This window comes from Panthera tigris, chromosome D1, assembly GCF_018350195.1.
Source record: "Panthera tigris isolate Pti1 chromosome D1, P.tigris_Pti1_mat1.1, whole genome shotgun sequence".
Lineage (NCBI taxonomy): Eukaryota > Metazoa > Chordata > Mammalia > Carnivora > Felidae > Panthera > Panthera tigris.
In genome coordinates this window covers 54,042,591-54,064,514 of record NC_056669.1, presented here as the reverse complement: position 1 = coordinate 54,064,514, position 21,924 = coordinate 54,042,591, and the positions used below count along the sequence as shown (strand labels likewise).

Here is a 21,924-nt window from a genome sequence, read left to right as displayed (position 1 = left end):
TGACTGACTGATCACACAGGCATATGTGGACTAACCTGGGCACCTGATTTCATTTATCACATTGTTTCCAAGATAAAACATAATCTAAATTTTAAATAACAAAATTAAAAGTAAACTTTTGGAATGCAACTTTTTAAAAATGATGTTTGTCTCTATTCTGCAATAAATATAAAATTCCATTAAAATAAACTACTAGGTAAGGTTTCCAAGCCTCAGGCAATAATGCATTTACTTTGACTAAAACATCTGGAACACCCCATAGAGTTCTATACTTATAAATGAATTTATTTTTCTGCTGTAAGCTCAGTGAGGACAGGGACCATGTCTTTCTAATTCAGAATCATTTCCCTACCACATAACATATAGTAGTTGCTTGACATTTTGATTTGATGATTATTCTTTTTTTTTTTTTTTAATTTTTTTTTAACGTTTATTTATTTTTGAGACAGAGAGAGACAGAGCATGAATGGGGGAGGGTCAGAGAGAGGGAGACACAGAATCTGAAACAGGCTCCAGGCTCTGAGCTGTCAGCCCAGAGCCCGACGCAGGGCTCGAACTCACGGACCGCGAGATCATGACCTGAGCCGAAGTTGGCCGCTCAACCGACTGAGCCACCCAGGCGCCCCATTTGATGATTATTCTTAAACACTGGGCACAAGAAATCCACATTTGGATCTTCAGTTTCCAATGTCATTCCTTTTTAGCACAGTAACCAGCAATGGGATTTTCAGAGCAGTCATTAAAATAACGAAATAAATGAAAGTCCTGTGTGTATTCCAAGGAGGGTGCAACTTCTCCATCTCCTCAGTATCATCTCTGCTCACCTCATTTTACGTCTCATTTCCTCACACCCCTTTTGTTGTTGACATCTATTGCTGCCTCAGTTAAAGTGCACTCTCTTATTTTAAAAAGATATAGAAATGGCCAGGAAAGAACACACGTGTTAGTTTTTCATTTGGAGAGCAGAAAAAAACCACTATCGGAAATCTCTTCTTGGCCTCACACAAAAATCTTGACCTAATTTTCACAGCCTGATGATCATAAAAATTCTTGGAAGGGTCTTTTCAGCATAATTTCAACATATATTCTTCTCAGAGCTAAAGTCATTCTCTGGTTCTAAGTTTTATCTTTTACTTGAATTCTCTGAAACTGCGGGGATATGATAAACATCATTGATACATTTAATTTCCAGGTATGATTTTAACATCAAGGAAGAAAAGAACAAGTAAACCACAAATAACTTTAAACTAGCACATACTAGAGGTCAGGAATTGTGGTAGGTCAACTTTACATAACTTACTAAAAATAGCCCTCAAAAGAAGTATGTGGTATTATTTTCATTTTATAACAAAGAAATTAAGATACAAACTAGAGCACCTAATAAGGGGTGAAAGCAGGACCTCCATCCAAGTGTGTCCTGTTCCAATGCTTTTCCCATTACCCCCCAGAGCTTTCTAGGAAAAAGAGTCTTGGAGAACTACCTCGGATGAATTTTCCAAACTTTAATGGATTCCAAAAAGTTTCTGCTAAACAAAATTCTACCTACGTGGAACCATCTTTCTTTACTTTTCTTTCTACTTAGTAGTTGGAAATTGCCTCTCAAGTCAGATCTATTAAAAAAAAAAAAAAAAGGCTGGTTGTATAGAATGGGGCATTCATTTACAAGAGTGTTTCTTCAACAGGCTCTCTAGAAAGCACTTATGAACTGCAAAAAATATATAAACAGGTTAGGAACTGGTTTTCCTGATTTAGGCTATCTTTGAAGAACTTCCTGGGTAAGAAAGTACCATGTAAATCTCACTATTCTTCTGAATATATATGGTCTATAATTTATCTTCTTAATTGTTTTTTTTTTTTTTTTCTTTAAGACTGCCTATTTCCCAAAGTGTAAAGCCCTACTAGGTTACTACTTGACTTAAATGTTTCCACAGAAGGCACTAAGGCCATTAGGCCTTCTTTAAAGTTGGCACTTCAGAAATATCATTATGAATTAACTGAAAGGGAAAGAAGAAACATTTAAAGAAAAAGAAGAGAATAAACATATTTGACTAATTCACTGATTGTGAGAAGAGGTTAAGAGTGTATCCTTAAGTAGAGGAAATAGCAATATATAAACCAAGTAGAATGAAAGCAGAATTGGGTTATTATTTGAGAAACAAAGATTATTTTGTACACATAAGTTGCGCAGCAATAAAAAAATTTCAAATCATGATCAAACCTAGAAGAGTTAGACTGCCTTTGAGTAACCACAACATGCCAGTAAGATGAAGACTGTCCATTTAGATCAGGTACATACTAGTTCAGGATGGTTTGGAAGGCCACATTTTTTGCACGGTTCATCATCATCTGCTAGGATGGCTTCTTCGCTTTCTTTTTCTTCCTCTTCTTCTGAAGCTGCAGATGATTTTTCACTGTCCGACCCTTCACTTTCATCATTGCTAGAATATTTCCACCTGCCACGTGTTCGAGAACCAGTCCATCGAACTTTGCCTTTGGGTTTTACCTTGTATAAAATTAAAAATTGGGATAATTTGGTATAATGAGAACGTTAAAAAACAAACTTCTGATTATATGTCCATGTTTAGTCAATATATAAGAAGAAAAGGAAAATTATTATATCCTTATCACAGATCTACCTACTATTAAATTTTGGTACATATTTTCATAATTTATTCTATTTTTGTTGGAGGGGATTATAATTAACATTCTCTCTTTTAAATATTTTCCCTAGTGAAAAAATATTATTTACATCACTGTAGATGACTGTATGATATGCCATCACATAGCTGTATTTATCTAATCTCTTACTAGACAGACATTTAGGTAGTTTCCCAGTTTTTCACTTTCATAAAAAATGGGTCCTTCTAAATATAAATTTTTACAAACCTCTGTGGTTAGGATAAATTCCTTGAAGAGGATTCTGGGTCAAAGGCCATGCACATTTTAAAGGCTCTATTTATAATAGAGCACTGACTATATTCTCACATATTGTTAACATAAAAATTTAAATTCCCATATTAGAGGTGAATGTAAAATTTTTTATAGGTCAGAACTGCATATAAAAATCCTGACAAATATTGAAATATTATTCAGAGAATAAGTTTATAATGTTGTAAACTGCTTTTTTACTCCCTGGTTTCACAGTCTTTTAATTCATATTTCAGTTCATTCCTATAGTATAAGTCCCCATCAAAGACCAAAATAATTCTAACAACAGAAGGGGAAATTATTTTTAAGAATTAAAATTTCAGTATTTTAGGGAAGAAAGGATCACTTACTGTGAAGAACAATCTGATCACTTAAATAAATTAAAAACAAAAGTAGCACTTTTAATTATAACAAACTCCTATAAACGTGCCAAAGACTTGTCAAGGTCTGGCTTAAAAAGAAGAGTTATAGGAAAAAGAATTCTGGCTTCTAAGACTAATGATTAAAATGGGGGAAAATAGATACTCTCATACTTAGTAATGAGAGGGTATACGAACGGGGCCTTTTGGGGAGGGCAATGTGGCAACAGCTATCAAAACTTAAAATACACATGCCCCTTGACCCAGCAATGCCAATTCTAGGAGTCTATTCTAAAGAAATACTCACTTATGTCCAAAAGGATCTTCAATGCAGCATTGCCTGTAATAGTGAAAAATTGGAAACAACCTAAATGTCAATCAATAAGGGAGTGGTTAATAAACTGAGGTACATCCACACTATGGAATACTATGTAGCCATCAATAACCAAAAGGTAGACTACATGTACAGACATGGAAAGAGTTCAGAGACACACTGATAAGTGAAACATTCACAGAAAAATGAACATATTCGATTTAATTTATTGTTTCAGTGAACGGGTAAATATTTACGAACATACCAATGAATGTATGGAAAAAGAACTGGAAAGAGATGTTACAAGTGTTTCTATTAACAGTGTGTATGGGGTATTTTTAGTTTTCAATCCTACAGGCTGGGTATCACCTACAGTTTACATAGAAAATATATTCCCGTAATGCCTGTAACAGAGAAAAAATTTAAAAGATGACAAGATTGTATAGTCCGAAAATTTAATGTCTGTTGACAACTATTGAGAAAAGACAACACAGACAAAGGAAGAAAGATACCTTTTTTTTTTTTTTAAAGTTCTCTTTGAATGACTTCTGTTTAGCCAAACCAAGAGTTACATTTAGACCCAATTATTTCTAATAAAAATTAAAACTTGAAATAGGAGAAATTTTACCTTGCTTACTTTAGAATTTGTATCCTTCTCTGTTTTTTTCAAATTTTCTTTTTTGTCTGCTTTCTGCGAAGCTGCTGACTCTTCTTCCACTTCATCTTCTCCTTCCCCTCTTTTTTTATCAGCTTTCTGATCTCTGATCTCAGCCACTTTTGCTGTGGGTCTAGATATTCTTGGAGACCGCCTCAAGGTACGACCTACGTTTGTTTTCTCTTCTTCCTTTTCTGTTTTCTCTTGCTTGGTTTCTGGTTCTAGAATTTGAGGAGGAGAATCTGGCTTCTTCTTCCGACTGGATATCCTAATTGTTAATTTGATGCCCTCTTTCTGCCTTTCAGAGGTTATCTCTGTGTTTTCTGAGGCAGTGGTTTCTTCCTCAGGAATCAACTTATATTTAAATTTGCTTTTTTGCATAGAACCCTTTGTCTCAGAAGGATCCTCTGTGCCAGAGGTCTGGGCATTGTCCAGATTATCCGTTTCTACCTTTGTGGATTCAGAATCCTTTTTTAAAATTTCTGGGTCTGTTTTTTCCAGGGAATGACCTTCAATGGAACTTGTACTCTGACATTCTACCACTTCTTTTTCTGAGGCTAACTTCTCACAGTGGTCAGTCATGTTAGACGGTGCAGAAGTTTCCGCTGCCTCAGGAGAGACTGACTTTACTGATTCTAGAGTATACTTCGGAACCTCCTCTGGTATTGGACTCAATCTTTGTGTGTCCTTATCAAGAAAAGTTTTTTTGGACTTCTCTAACTTTTCAAGACATTCTAGGACTGGTGGGCGCTTATCCTTTTTACTTTTGGGAGACTTCTCGTCAACCTTCAGGGTACAAGATTCAGTGGCAGATAAAGCAGTTTTCAAAGAGAGATCCTTTGCCATCTCAGAAGTCTCAAGAGAGATTTCCATTTCTGGAGGACCAGTTTCCTCTAACTGTCCTTTTTGATTCTGGGTCTCTAAGACTGATACTGAATTATCTGCATCTTTCCCTACAGGGACCACTTCCTTCTCAAGATCACCTATTTTCATATTCGTTATGACAGAATTTAAGGACTCTGCTCCATTTCCCTCCATGATGACGCTCCTGTCTTTAGAGGGGCTACAGCTATCTTCCTTTGTATCATAAAACTTTGTCTCCATTTGTTCTGTTTTAAAATTTGGAGTTACCTTTTCATCACTAACTTCTCCATTTACCAGTTGTTTCCCTTCATGACCCAAAATAGTGATTGTGGGGATCCTTTTACAAGTCTCTTCCTCTTGTTTTATTTCATCTTTCAAAAACTCTTTTGTTGGAGTAACGGATTTACACAAAGGTCCTTTGATTGGACTGTCAAAATCATCACTCAGTTTAATTTCTCGTTTTTTTAGTGGTATCTTGGCCTGCTGGTCATTTTTAAGTTTCTCAGTTTCTTCAGTCGACTTCTCAGTGATCTCTTGAGAAGACCTGACACTGCCACCGAACTCTAGCCTCTCTGGCTCTAGCTTCTCTGTGCTACTTTTGGTATCTTTCGGATCTGCTCTAAATTCCTTAACTTCAACTTTAGTGGGTTTGACATTTTCCTTGAAGGAATCGCTTTCTTCTTTAATAATCCTTTTATCCTCACTTTCTGGCAAAGGTTTTTCTAGCTTGACTATGACGGGCATTTTCACAAGTTCCTTTTCATCCTCCTTTTCTACTTTCACAGTAGCCTCTTCCAGAGCACTGGGTGTAGAGCAGGTTTCTGAATTTATTGGCTGCTCTTCACTTTTCATCTTTTCATTTTCCTTCTGGTCCTCTAAAAATCAGGAAAAGATTTACATAAATCTAAGCATTCAATATTATAAAACATAAGAGGGTAAATATAATATATATTCCCACTTGCAATTTTTGCTCTTAAAAAGAGGTGGTTTGTCAATGGACATTTGACCAAAAACTAAAACAAAAACAAGAAACCTCAAATCTGACAGTGAAGGAAATGACCAAACTCTGAAGCACAACTTCTAAATATTAAGAAACAGTTACTCAGGGGCACCTGGGTGGCTCAGTCGGTTGAGCATCCAGTTGATTTTGGCTCAGGTTATGATCGCAACAGTTTTATGAGTTCGAGCCCTGCGCTGGGCTCTACACTGCCCTAGCTGCACAGAGTCTGCTTGGGCTTCTCCCTCCCTCTCTGCTCCTCCCCTGTTTGTGCTCCGTCTCACAATAAATAAGTAAACTTAACAAAAAAAAAAAAAAAAAAAAAAAAAGAAAAAAAAAAGAAAAAAAAACAATTATTCAGAAAGCTTCAGGTTTATGCTTTATACTTTTAGCTTCAGTGTTCTCAATGGAATGAAAATGTTTATACAATTCAAATAATTTATTCAAGCTCAAGTGATGGCTCAAAAATATGAACTAAAAATACTACATAAAACATTTCCAAAAGACCATATTTGTTTTAAAAAGTGACAAATGTTCTTCCTTGCAAGTCAGTGAGGACTTCATTTCAGAGAGGTAACATGAGCATGGCAGTGGGAAAATGTTTGTTTTATGCTTTATACAGATTATAAAAGTAACACAATTCTGTACAGAAAATGAAACATATGCCCACAAAAAGAATAAAATGTCCACAATACTCATCCCCAGAGGCAATCACTATTAATATTTGAGGTTACTTCATTCCAGTGTTGTGTATTTTTGACAAAGTTGGGATCACATTGCCTCATTTTTTCATTGAAACATTAGCACTTTATGATATTTAATGCCTTTTACAGAAATCAGACTTAATTATATAATACTCCTCAATGTGGTTATATTACAATTTACTTTATCAAATGCCATTAGTTAACATTTCAGAAATTAATATGTTATAAACTATGTATGTTTATCATCAATTCCTCTTTTTACCTTAATTGGCTATGTATTTGTAACTTTTATGGAGTACTCAATAGTGCAAAAACCGTATTTGGTAAAGAGCAGAACCTCTAAATGGGATTACAGAGATTGCATACACAATGTAAACCAGTGCTCAGAGAATTTGAGCAGAGTGTTTTCAGAGAATTCATTAAGTACTAATTTTACCTACACTTCCCATTATTTCACACTATCCTTACAACTAAAACAAAACAAAACAAACCTTAGCTCTAAATGAAGTTTTAGCAAAGTAGTAATTTTTTGGTAATGTTTATTTACTTATTTTTGAGAGAGAGCAAGCAGGGAAGGAGCAGAGAGGAAGAGAGAGAATCCCAAGCAGTCCCCACACTCAGTGCAGAGCCCAATGCAGGGCTCGATTTCATGAAACGTGAGATCATGACCTGAGCTGAGCCAAGAGTCAGACACTTAACCGACTGAGCTGCCCAGGCGCCCCAGAAAAGTAGTAATTTTTATAGATGATTTTGCACACATTATGCCAAGTTGATAAGCCAGTATTACAATGTATTTCATAGGTATAAAATGGAACACACAGAAGCGATATGAAGACATGTGTTTTAAAAAAAGAATGCAGTATCTTTAAAAGAGTTAATATTTTAATTATAAATCACTATTTCCTTTACTTCATTCATGTTACAAACAAACCATTCAAGAACTACCAAGAAACATTCAGAACCTGAGAACAGAGTATCAGTATTGCTCTTCCCCCTCTACATTGTCATTGATTTAATGTAAGCATTCCACTAGGGAAATTAAAGACATGACAATAGTGATCTAATTTGTGTGTCTTCTTCCCACTGATAAAGTAGCCTTAGTAAATTCCTGATCATTGAGATAGGTTAGCATATCAGGAAATCTAATTAAATGAACATCTTGGTTAACAATTAAAATACTGATTACAATTTTAAAAAATAACTTCAAGTTGGGGCCCCTAGGTGGCTCAATCAGTTGAGTGTCCGACTTCAGCTCAGGTCATGATCTCGTGGTTTGTGGGTTCAAGCCCCATATTGGGCTTGCTTCTGTCACTGCGGAGCCCACTTCGGGGACAGAGGACCCCCATCTCTGTGCCCCTTCCCAGCTGTGCTCTCTCTCAAAAATAAACATAAAAAAAAAAAAATCTTAAAAAAAAAAAAAACACTTCAACTTAACACTAAGGGTTTATTAAACACAAACTAATATTCTTCTATATGTTTTTGTTCAGAAAACAACTCAGGATTTCACTGTGGCTCTGACCCAAGGTAAAAGGACACTGTATTTTTTGGGGGGGATGGTGAAGGAGAAAGATCTCCTCCATTATTTGAAATGATTCCAATTTGGTAACAACATGACAGAAGAAACTGAGGGAATAACACTAATAGTTCAAGGCTCCCAGGTTCACGAATCCTAATTCACTTGGTGGTAGATTTTGTGTATGTCTCAAAACAAACTCTGCTCCTCATTTCTTCATTTATAAATAAAGCAGCTGAAAAATTATACTTCACTGGCTTATATTTCTCCTAACCCCAAAATGTTAAATTCTTAGTATTTCTGTGTTTGGCTCAGTTCTTTTCAGACATGAAAACAATGATTACTCTAGCTCTCCTAGATTACATGGATATATCCCTAAAACCACAGAGAAAACAGAATCATGACAGAATATGAACCTCCAAGCACAATCATAACTGGTAAAAAGATCATTCAGTTATATAAGCATTTTCCCAAAGTTTTCTCAAAAAGAAACTATAAAAGAGACACAAATGAATTTCAGAGACATAAAATTTAAACAAACAAAACTTAGGGAAAAACTCACTTTAAAATCACAATCCCGCAGCAACACTGTTTGTCAAACAAGTTACTTCAAGAGAAGCATTATCTATTGCAGGTTTTTAAAGTGATTCATTCATTTACTCAACAAATATTTACTGATCAGCTATTGTGTGCTTTCCCAAACATCCCAACCACAATCACTATGGGATAGAACATTGGATGTTCTATAAAAGTTAACTATAAAGGACATCGCTAAGTATTTATCCAGTACAGACCTATCCCTTCTATTGAGCTTCACTGTATTGTGCTTTTGCAGATACTGCATTTTGTTCAAATTGAAGGTGTGTGGCAACCTTGCCTCGAGCAAGTCTATTGGTGCCATTTTTCCAAAAGCATTTGCTCAATTCATGTCTCTGTCACATTTTGGTAAATCTCACAATATTTCATTATTATTATATTTTTTATAGTGATCTGTGATCAGTGCTCATTTGATGTTACACTGTAATTGCTTTGGGGCTCCATGAATCACACCCATTTAAGATGGCAAACTTAACTGATAAGTGTGTGTGTTCTGACTACTCTACCAAACGGCCATTTCTTCTTCTCTTTCCTTCTCTTTGGGCCATCCCATTTCCTGAGACACACCAATGCTGAAATTAGGCCAGTTAATAACCTTACAATGGTCTTTAAGTGTTCCAGTGAAAGAAAGAGTCACATATCTCTCAAATTAAATCAAAAGCTAGAAATGATTAAGCTTAGCGAGTATGGCACATCAAAAGCCGAGACAGGTCAACAACGAGGTCTCTTACACCAAACAGTGGGTCAACTTATGAATACAAAAGAAAAGTCCTTGAAAGAAATTAAAAGTGCCACTCCAGAGAACATACAAATGATAAAAAAGGAAAACAGCCTATTGCTGATATGGAGAAAGTTTTAACGGTCTGGACAGAAGATCAAACCAGCCACAATATTCCCTTAATCCAAAGTCTAACCACAGTAAGGCCTAACTCTCCTCAATTCTATGAAGGCTGAGAGAGGTGAAGAAGCTGCAGAGGCTCTTGAAGAGGCTGGTTCATGAGGTTTAAGGAAAGAAGCTGTGGACACAGAACATAAAGATGCAAGGCGAAGCAGTAAATGCTGATGCAGAAGCTATAGCCAGTTATCCAAAAGACATAGCTAAGACAATTCATGAAGGTGGCCACACCAAACCACAGATTTTCAATGCAGATAAAATAAGCCTTAATGGAAGAAGGTGCCATGTAGGACTTTAATAGCTAGAGAGAAGTCAATGCCAGGCTTCAAAGCTTCAAAGGACAGGATGACTCTCTTGTTAGGGGCTAATACAATTGGTGACTTTTAAGTTGTTCATTTACCCTTCTGAGAATCACAGGGCCCTTGAGAATTATGCTAAATCTACTCTGCCTGTGCTCCACGAATGGTACAACAAAGCCTGGATGAAAGCACATGGCTTGCAACATGGTTTCCTGAATACTTTAAGACCACTATTGAGACCAACTGTTCAGGAAAAAAAGATTCCTTTCAAAGTATTACTGCTCACTGACAATGCACCTGGTCACCCAAGAGCACTGATGGAGATGTACAAGATGGATGTTGTTTTCACGCCTTCTGACACACATCCATTCTGCAGCCTAGGGATCAAGTTATCATTTTCACTTTCAAGGCTTATTATTTAAGAAATACATTTCATAAAGCTATAGTGGCCACAGACACTGATTAAAGAAAACTGAAAACCTTCTGGCAAGGATTCACCATTCTAAATGCCATGAAAAACATTTGTGACTCATGCGAAGAAGTCAAAATATCAACATAAACAAGTCCTCGTAAGTGACTGAGGGGTTTAAGACTTCTGTGGAAGAAGTAACTGCACACACGGTAGAAAGAGCAAGACGACTAGAATGACAAGTGGAGCCTAAAGATGGGACTGAATTGCTATAACCTCATATTAAAATTTGAACAGATGAGGACCAGCTTCTCATGGATGAGCAAAGAAAGTGGTTTCTTGAGATGGAATCTACTCCTGGTGAAGATGCTGTGAAGATTGTCGAAATGATACAAAGGATTCAGAATGTTACATAAACAAAGCTGATAAAGCAGTATCAGAGCTTGGGAGGATTGACTCCAATTTTGAAAAAATTTTACTGTGGGTAAAAGGCAATCAAACAGCATCACATGCTATAGGGAGACTGTTCATGAAAGGAAGAGTTAATTGATGTGACCAACTTTATTCTTGTCTCATCTAAGAAACTGCCACAGTCATCCCAACTTTCAGCAACCACCACCCTGATCAGTCAACAGCCATCAACACCAAGGCAAGACCCTTCACCAGCACAAAGCTTACAACTCACTGAAAGCTCAGATGGTGGTTAGCACTTCTTAGCAATAAAGTATTTTTGAACTAAGGTAGGTACATTGTTTTTATAGATATAATGCTGCTGCACACTTAATAAGACTACAGTATAGTGTAAACATAACTTTTATATGGGCTGGGAAACCAAAAAATTGTTTTGATTCATTTTATTATGATATTTGCTTTGCTGGGGTGGTCTGGAACCAAACCTGCAGTATTACCAAGGTATGCTTTTACCTGTTTCCTCTTCTTTCTTACTAACAAAACTGTGCTTTCGTTCAGAAGGTGCTTGCCTCTTCAGATACCTTATAGCTAGGAGACATATGATCCAGTTCTGACCAAAGAGATGCATGAGGAAGTCTACTGGGTGAGATTTACAGGATTCAGCTGAACTATGCCTTCTGCCCTTTCTCCTTTCTATCTAGAATCCTGGAGAGGGCGCAATCAAAGCCACATGCTAAGGATGGCAGACTAGGAAGGGTGTTTAGGCTTAACCAGACCTGGATTACTGACTACCTGACTTTTTATTATAAGAAAAAAACCCCAACTCTGTTTGAACAAACATATAGCCAAATACAATCATGTCTGACACATTTTCCTTTCACTTTTGCTTTCTATTACCTTTCCTTTTCCATACTCACCAAAAATTATCCATATCCACCTAATATATATTGGGCTTGTCATCTGTTGGGTGATAAAGGGGTAACTAATCCCTGATGAGGCTTAATTTCTTTATAATCCTCCTCTTCTAAGCCAAGACTTGAGAACTGTTTAAATAGCATAGTAGTTTCAGAGTCTGCTCAAATCTTTTATACCTATGGTAAATTAACACAAACACTTTAAAGAGCAAGCTAGAAATATCCACTCTAAAGCTTCAAGAAATACACTTTATAATAGAATAGTTCTGCTTATAGAAAGTATACTTACATACACTATACAGAAAAATAAACATGAGTATTTGTTGTAGCACTGCTATAAAACTGCAAATTTGAAATAACCTAAAGATCCTTCAAATAGGAGAATGAATAACCACTATATAGCAAAAATAGAAAAGAAACAGGGGCACTTGGATGGCACAGACGATTAAGTGTCCAACTTCAGCTCAGGTCACAATCTCATGGTTTGTGGTATCAAGCCCTGCATCAGGCTCCGCCTGGATGGGATTCTCTCTCTCTTTGCCCCTCCCCGACTTGCACATGTGCTCTCACTCACTCACTCACTCACTAAATAGAATGATGAGTGAAAATAGCAAGCTGCAAAAGGACAGGTAACATGATACTGTTCGCAGAAGCTATAAAATGCACAAAATTATGCTATATACTGATATGGCTACATACATATGTACCAAAATCATAAATATGTATATGTGAATGATTTATAGGTCTGTGGCCATACCCAGAAAAGGAAGGAGAAGGAATGGAACGGAATATGAAGGGAAATATTGTTTCTATAACATTTTTAATCAAAACAAATTCGAGCAATATGTAAGTTTTATACTATGTTCTGTTTATTTGAACTATTTCATTAAAAATTAAGAAAATATGAGGGGTGCCTGAATGGCTCAGTAGGTTAAGCATCTGACTCCAGCTCAGGTCATGATTTCATGTTTCATGAGCAGAGAGCTAGATCAGCTACTGGGGATATAGAAAGGAATAAGATGGGTAGTACAGTAAATTCATGGTCACCAGCTATCCCTGAGACACTGACACTGCCCAATAACCTTCCTACTTCTCTAGCAGTAACTATTTCAGTGTTTTTCACTATCCTCAGACTTGCAATCTCTCTGCTATGTCTACATTTTCAGATGATTCTGTCCTTCATTTCACAGAGAAAACAGAAGCCATGGGGCAGAAGCTCCTTCTCATCACCAGACTTACAAACCTATTCCTGTTAAAACAGAGATGGTATTTTAAGCTAAGGCCAATCCTTCCACCTATGTTTTGGATCTCATCTCTTCCAGTCTACTCAGAAAGGGCTTTAAAAACTGTCCTCATCACACTTGTTTTAATGAGATCTCCGTGGCTGTCTTATGCCAAATAGAAAGAAGGCCAAAGACAGAAACAAGAATATTTGGGGATTATTTCAGGAGAATTCAGTATAAAATCTTTTCAGGGAGATCTCATTTTATTCAGACTAAAAAACAACATTCTCAATAAACCACAAGGCCCTATACAACCTCCATACCCCTCTCCCCCATCTCCCATAGCCTGACCTCCCTAACCTCACTTCCTCCTGTATGACAATTACCCCTCACTCATTCTGCTTCGGCTGTATTACTCACCTTGCTATAAAACAGGAGACAACAAATTTATTCTGTAAAGGGTCAGCTGGTAAATATTTTAGTCTGTGTATCAACTACTCAACTCTACCTTTGTAGTATGAAGCAACTATGGACAGTAAGATACTAAAAGAATAAATAGATTCTAATTAACCAGATTAGCAGGCCAGATTTGGCCTGCAGTCCCTAGTCTGCCAATCCTTGCTCTAACATATTATGTATGTTAGACCCACCTCAGGGTCTTGCATTTGTTTCTGTCTGCTTTCCTTGGGTATCTGCATGGCTTACTCTTCCAGACCCTTTAGTTTTTACTCAAGTGTCACATTTTCAGTGAGTCCTTTTCTAGGCTCCCAGTCTAAAGCTACACCCTCCCTCTTCCCCCAAATTATTTTCCTTTTATAGCTCCTTATCAATATCATCAAACACACCATGTATTTATTAATTTGACTTATTGTCTACCTCCCCATACTATGTAAGTGTCATGAAGGCTAAAAGTCGACTGATTTTGTTCACAGATTTATTCCCAGTACCAAAAATAATGCAGGATACATACCATGTACTCAATAAATAAATGCTGATTGGAATGAATGAATGAAATATTACAGGTAAAATAGCAACCATGCCCACGAGAGGAATATATTTTTGCAACTGAAGTATTTTGAAAAAGAAAGTTTTCACCATTTTAAAGACGTGTTAAGATTTTACAGTTTCCAAAAGGGGCTCAAAATAATGCAAGTATCATTTGATATCATCAACATGTACCTAATGGACAAAACAGGAGATGCCTGTGCTAAAATATCAACAGTACCATTTTACTACATGCTAAAGGGATATGAATTGGGGCCAATTCTTTTATTCTTTAAAAATTACATGGAAGATATCAAAGGCTTTTTTATGATTAAGTATAACAAAATAAAGAAAGCCACACAAAACAAAAGCACAGATTAAATTATTAGAAGGCAAACAGGAAATAGAACCTTGCCAGATATTCTCCAAGCCCTACACATTCCTTTCCCCAAGAATTCCCTCTCCCTACGAAGAATAAAATAACCATTAATCTGACTTTTATATTAATCATTTCCTTGTTTTAGTTTTACCTGTGTGTTCTTTTCTTTTTCATGTCTCTTTAATCTCCTCTTGTCCCCTCCATCTTTTATTTTTCTTGCAGTTTATTTGTCACTGAATCATTTGTCCTATCATTTCTGCATTATGCTGACTGTACTCCCCTGCTCCTCTGTCCTTTTTGTCCCTTGAATTGTCATTCTGATCTATAGTCTTCATCAGATTCAAGTTCAATTTCTGTGGCAAAACTACTTCACTGATGATGTATTCTTTACCAAAAGGCATTAGTATCTGATTTTATTCTTTTTATGAGGTTAATAGATACTGATGTTCCCTAAAACCTTTATCAGGAATTGCAAAATGAGGATATTTCCATTCTATCATTCTTCCATCAATGACTTGTTGGAATAAATTCTATAAACTTTACTAATTCACTATTTTGCTATACAATGGTACAATTCATACAGAAAAGGCAGGATGAATGATTCTTTTCATTATTTAACAATTTTCAAAATAATAACTTGGTCTCCACTGACATTCTCCAAAGGTAACCAATTTTTCTTTTAGTGTCATAATGAAATCATGGATTTAAGATATATTCAATTATACTTTAATCCATTATAAGTATTATTCTTGTTGATGCTTAAATTGTCCTGTCTTTGGCAGTGAAAATCTCTTTAAGACCTCTTTAAGTTGGCTCCTGAATCTTTTTGACAGGACTCTGATAACATCCATACTATCTGGAATGACAAGATGTTTCTCGGCTCAGAATTGGTGGGAAACTATTTTCACAACCGCAATCCAGGTGTTAAGGCTGCTCACTACTGTTGGGTTGGCCACCGTTTCTAAGTCTTTTCAGTGGACAGAACTACCAAAGACATGCATATATTTTTTAATAAAAATAACTCATGAGTTAATGAACTAGAATTTAAATAAAAATTTAAGGGGCACCTGGGTGGCTCAGCCGGTTAAGCATCTGATTGTTGGTATGTTAAGCATTTGATTGTTGGTATCGGCTCAGGTCACTATCTCATGGTCGTGAGATCGAGCTCAAATCGGGCTCTGTGCTGACAGTGTGGAGTCAGCTTGGGATTCCCTCTCTCCCTGTCTCTCAAAGTAAACAAACAAATAAACAAATAAATATGTGAGGGGAAAACCTCATGAATTCATAATGATATTTCAGGGTTTCTTTAATTTCTTCTATCTTACATCTTATTTCTCCTGCTCCACCTGTACCCCCAGAGAATCTTGGTTTTAAAGGATACCATGGATGATATAATTAAAATAAAATATTTTTTCCTCACGTTATATATAAAACATTCTCAGAATAACAATATTGACATCATCATCAAAGTGATTTATTAAAAAGTCAAGAAGTGCTTGTACTCTTCCCATTCTTTCTCCATTTGTTGTCTGACTATAGCTCCATTGTCAAAACACATAGCCATAAAGACTACACATTCTTTCTCGTTTCTGTCATTTAGATTTAGCTACATGTAACTACAAATTTAAAGCTCACCCAACATCCTTTTTAAAATCTTTGAAATAATTTTAGACATACAGATATGTTACAAAAATAGTTCTAGTACTTTCACTCTGTTTTTCCTAAAGTTAAGAACCTACATGTTCCATAGTATAATTATCAAAACCAGGAAATTAACATCAGTAAAATACTATTAATTAAACAGATTTTATTTAAATTTTGCCAGTTTTCCCCCCAATATCTTTTCTGTTTAAGGTTTCAGGTCTCATTTTGTTCTTATGTTCTTGCCTCCTCCAATCTTTGTTCCTCATTCTTTCCCTGTTTCTTCTAACTTTGACACAATTTATAGAATACCTCTTAATTTGGGCTTTTAATTTTTAATTAAAAAATTTTAATATTTGTTTTTGAGAGAGACAGAGTATGTATGAGTGGGGGAGGGGCAGAGACGAAGACACAGAATCTGAAGCTGGCTACAGGATCTGAGTTGTCATCACAGAGCCTGACACAAGCCCTGAACTCATGAGCCCTGAGATCATGACCTGAGCAGAAGTCAGATGCTCAATCGACTGAGCCACCCAGGTGCCCCAATTTGGGCTTTTAAATGTTTTCTTGAAATTACACATTTTTGACAAAAATTCCATAAGAGATGCTGTATATTACACCAGAGAATACATGATGTTAATACTTCAATCACTTGGTTAAGGTTCTGTTGGCTGGTTATGCTATTGTAAAATTACCATTTTTCTTTTTCTAACAGGTAAAGCATCTTGGGAAGATGCTTTGAAATTATGCTAATACTCCTCCACAAACTATAAACGACTGATTTTAGCATCTGTCAGAGAGCTTGCCTATAACAATGATTATTGTAGTGTTTCCACACTGGTGATTTTTTATTTCCCTCATTCCTTCTACATTAATTAACTAATATTTGTCTGCAGGGAAAAGCTATCCCTTCACTTCTATTTATTTATTTATGCAATTATGTATTTATAGAAGTAGAAACTTATGGGCATTTATTTAAATCTATGGTTTAAATCTATCTATCAGTATATTTGCAGCTAAAACAGTTTCTGCTTTCACCACTGGGTGCTCTTTCTGGTTGGCACCTGCGTCTTACTGATATGCCCAAATTCTTTTTTGAGCACCTCTTTAGTTTCTCGCATTCTAAAATGTCCCGGGTTCATCTTGTATTTTCTCTGCCCATCACCAGAATCAGTCTAAGGAGCACTGGTTCTTCTTATTGGAGAATGATTTTTTGAAATAAAAATCTAGAGGCTAAAATAGTGCTCACTGCTACTGGGGCATCATAGTTCTTAGATTACTCTCATAAACAGAGGTAGGAAACATACACATGAATATTAAGCCATACAAATGAACATATTTATATGTATTTTGACAACATACAGCACTGATATTGTGATAGTCATTCTGGCTATCCGAAGCTCGTTTGTTTGAAGATTTCTTAAGTACTGTTTTTTAATTTTTTAATGTTTGTTTTTGAGAGAGAGACAGAGACAGAGCGTGAGTGGGGGAGGGGCAGAGAGAGAGGGAGACACAGAATCTGAAGCAGGCTCCAGGCTCTGAGCTGTCAGCACAGAGCCTGACGCAGGGCCCAAACTCACAAGCCATGAGATCATGACCTGCCTGAACTGAAGTCAGCCGCTTAACTGATAGAGCCACTCAGGTGTCCCTGCTTGAAGATTTCTATAAAAAAGATTCATGGGAAAACAGACCTTAGACTTTGGTAAGTGTATCTGCAGTCTTTATGTGAAAGCTACTTTGGCTGGACATGAAGTCCCTGGGTCACATTTTTGTTGCCTCACACACGTTATGGCATTTTCTTCTATCATAAAGCATTGCTTTCAAATAGAGCGATGGCAGTCTGATTTTCTTTCCCCTATAAATCATGTGGTCGTTTTGCTTGGATAAACAAAGACTTTCTTCAAATCCCAATAATTTTACTGGAATATGTCCTGAAGTTGGGTGTTCTGGGTTGATTTTCCAAGGTATGCAGTGTCATTTCAATATACAGCCTAACAACTTTGTTTCAGGAGGTTTTGTTAAGCAGACTTTAGTATTTTTGTCTGTTCCCTTGCTCTGGTTTTCGTTTCCTTTATACTGGATGCTTGTTGATTTTCTTTCCTATCTTCAAATCCTTATTTCTTTCTGTCGAGTTTCATTAATTTTTCATTTTTTTCAATGTTTATTTTTGAGAGAGAGAGTGGGAACAGGGGCAGGGCAGAGAGAGAGAGACAGAGACAGAGAGAGAGAGAGAGAGAAAGAGAGAGAGAGAGAGAGAGAAAGAGAGAGAGAGAGAGAGAGAAAGAGAGAGAGAGAGAGAGAAAGAGAGAGAGAATCCAAAGCAGGCTACAGGCTCTAAGCTGTCAGCACAGAGCCTTGATGCAGGGTTGAATTCACAAACCAGGACATCATGAGCTGAGCTGAAGTTGGACGCTTAACTGATTGAGCCACCCAGGTACCCCTCTTCATTTCTTTTTGATTAAAAAAAATAATACAGCTTTTCATTTGTTATTTTGTAAAGGCACTATCTTATGTTTGTTCACTCTGACGTTCCTCCTAGATTTTTGAAAAATCTTGACTCTTCTGAGTTCTACCACCTATGAAGTTTTCACATTTTTATAGTTTCTATAGTTTTCACATTTTGAGGGAAAGTCTTTAGGATAAGCTTTCATTCGTGGCAGTGAGAGTATCCTGCTTCTTATTCCCTTTTGTTCTCATAATCCTATGGGATTTACTTTGATCCTTTTTAGTTGCTTATTTTTATGTCAAATAGATAGTTCTAATTTCATAGCTCTGGAGCTCCCCATCTGTTATTTTAGTGAGATATTCAAAACTAAAGTGATTTATTTAATGAGATCACCAAACTCTATTCCTCTCTCATACTTTTATTTGAAGTTTCTTTTTTGCATGTCTATATTGTCCCTGTCCTACTTAATTTTGATTCTATTCCTAGAAGTTTGGACAAAGCTCAGTGTTGAGTTTATTCTGGAAGGGAGCTTTGGCTGGAAAAGTTTGAGAACTCCTGAGGCCCATAGTACCCCAGCTCTTTTAAGAGCTTTGTTGCAGATACTGTCTATCATTTTTAACTTTTGCCACTGATAATATTCCTTTAATGAAGGAATCTATAAAGACTCAAAAACAATACCACTGCCATTTTCCAAAAACCAAGAATAATAACTTCAATTTTTCCTTTCTAATTCAAGTCACACCAAACTGAGAATGATTTCAATAGTCAATTGAATCATGATGTTTCTTATGCTCTTCTCTTTCCCTCTCCAATAAGCACAAATCACTCACATAAGAAGCAACATAAAATAAAAATAAAATTAAATTAAAAATAAAAATAAAGAAATGTGAACTTCAATGTATTTTGTCTTTTATCTTGACAATTTAAGTCAGGCCTGATGTAAAGAATGATGGTGACATAAAAATAGTACATTTTCTTTTATAAAGGGAACTGTTTAAGCTATTGAAATAAGGTGACAATAATACTTGTATTTATTTTGTCTCTCTGTACCTTTTTGGAGTGAAACAATATTTAAAAAGGTAATATAAATAGTGCACTATTTTGTGCTCGGTACAAGGACATTTTGACACCCATCCATAATCTCTAGATTAAACACCCATATCATACCAAAATATTTCTTCATAGCTGTAACAATTAGTACCCACCCCTTCTATGGAAGGGGTTACAAACTCTAATGGCCACAGGGGCCAGACAGATAATATAAATGAATAAAGTGGGCTGAAGGTAAGAAAAACAGAATGTTAGAAACATAAATAAATTCTGTTTTTACTGAACATAATACAAATATGTATAATGCTGGTCATTATGTTTAAAATTTTAAATTCTTTTTTTTTTTTTTTTTTAATGTTTATTTATTACTGAGACACAGATAGAGACAGAGCATGAGCAGGGGAGGGGCTGAGAGAGAGGGAGACACAGAATCTGAAGCAGGTTCCAGGCTCTGAGCTGTCAGCACAGAGCCCAACGTGGGGCTCAAACTCGTGAACCACGAGATCCTCACTGAGCCGAAGTCGGATGCTTAACCGACTGAGCCACCTAGGCGCCCCGTTATGTTAAAAATTTTAAAAACCTACTTAATTTATATATTTTGTTTCATAATTCATTATTCCTTTGACTTGGAATCAGAAACTGGATAAATTTTTTTCAGGAGGGGGCTGGTCATTATGACAATGTAGGGATCTAGTACTTACTTACCACTATTACATGCAATATAGAATTTAGCCTGGAGTCATTTAATAGGGAATTTACTACTATATACTTTCTGCTAGTAAACAGCTGTTGATGAACACTAAGTACTGGCAACACTGATACGATTTTGTATATAGGACATCTACTCTCAGGATATTCACATAATTTTTGTAATTGAATGCCAACATTATCTAGTTTTCGGTACTATACTAGTAAACTGGTGTATTCTATAGCTCTTCATAGTGTTCTGTTGATACTAGTTTAGAAAGGCAAACTATGGGGCGCCTGGGTGGCTCAGTCGGTTAAGCAGCCGACTTCGGCTCAGGTCATGATCTTGCAGTCCGTGAGTTCGAGCCCCGCGTCAGGCTCTGTGCTGACAGCTCAGAACCTGGAGTCTGTTTCGGATTCTGTGTCTCCCTCTCTCTGACCCTCCCCTGTTCATGCTCTGTCTCTCCCTGTCCTAAAAATAAAACATTAAAAAAAAAAAAATTAAAAAAAAAAAGAAAGGTAAACTAAACAGTATTAATTTTCCGTAAGTTTGAAGTTGGAGAACCTATTTCAGAATTCAAGCCATCATATCCATCTCTGAATACCAACTGCAGTTTAGGAAAGTGGGCCAGATTATTCCTTATCTACTACATTCCCTATTGAACCAAATTCATGAAAAACATGTGAATCAACTTATTAGTTGTATCCCAAGTATTTGAACTGTATTGCCAACCTGAATCTTTGGGAAGATATTAGTTGATAAGGTATGGATTTTTTTTTAACCTAAATGATATTAAAAAGTTATGATTTCCCCCACTCCCCAGAAAGTTTTCTTAGCACCACATCACGGCTAAGCCATCTACGGGCCACAGGTTAAGAAAAGCTTTTCTTCTTCTCCCGAGAATTTGACTGTTGGTTAAGTTCTACTCCCTTGGTTAACTAAAAAAACTGGAATGTCAACCAGACCATCACTAGGCAACAGTGCATATGTTATCAATGACCTCTAACTGATAAAATACATCTAAACTAAGAAAAAATATAAACACATGATGGGGATGTCATAGTTGGGGCACTCCTGAATATAGGGACTCATCTATTTGGGCATGAGGACCACTGAATATATATAGCCTATAGAGTTTATTATAAGAGATACTGGCCTCTATGGAACATGAGGCCTTTAAGACAAAGCAGTTCCCACACCTATTCAATGTGAATCCCATATACTTGGTCCTGAAGTTGTCAGCGGGAAGAAGATTGCTCCTGGATTCCTGGATGGCCATATAAACTGCAACACAGACTGCAGCAAAGCCTAAACCTGTTGGCAAGCTGCTACTCCTGTTGGCAAGCTCTTACACTGATCTTAGTAGACTGATGCCAAGTGTGATCTGTAGTAGTCTTGTGGGTCCAAATGCTTAGTTGAACTGAAGATTCCTGCTGGGCACTTTAGATAATCAAACCTCATAGTGCAGAAAACTATTGCACTGTGTACATTCATTAAGCAAAAAAAAATTGATTCACCCAGAAGGCAGGCTTTAAGAGCTTATTCAGTTCAAATGGTTAATTACCATAACTGTGACATGTTTCACTTTAAATTTTTTATACAAAGAAACACTCAGGGGCACCTGGGTGGCTCAGTCGGTTAAGCATCCAACTTCA

General features: G+C 36.4%; 1 protein-coding gene across 5 annotated transcripts in view; it reads right to left on the bottom strand.

The window, feature by feature from the left end:
• RSF1 (remodeling and spacing factor 1) overlaps nt 1-21,924 on the bottom strand; it is a 158,687-nt gene that overhangs the window by 31,167 nt on the left and 105,596 nt on the right. For 3 of the 5 annotated variants that reach the window (XM_042957506.1, XM_042957509.1, XM_042957508.1), the window contains 2 exons: nt 4,229-5,994; nt 2,297-2,503 (listed from right to left, as the gene is read on the bottom strand). In XM_042957506.1, the coding sequence (XP_042813440.1) occupies nt 2,297-2,503; nt 4,229-5,994 (1,973 nt within the window). Of the gene's footprint in view, nt 1-2,296; nt 2,504-4,228; nt 5,995-11,861; nt 12,093-21,924 lie in introns of those variants that run through there. The other 2 variants (XM_042957510.1, XM_042957507.1) reach the window with 2 other exon arrangements.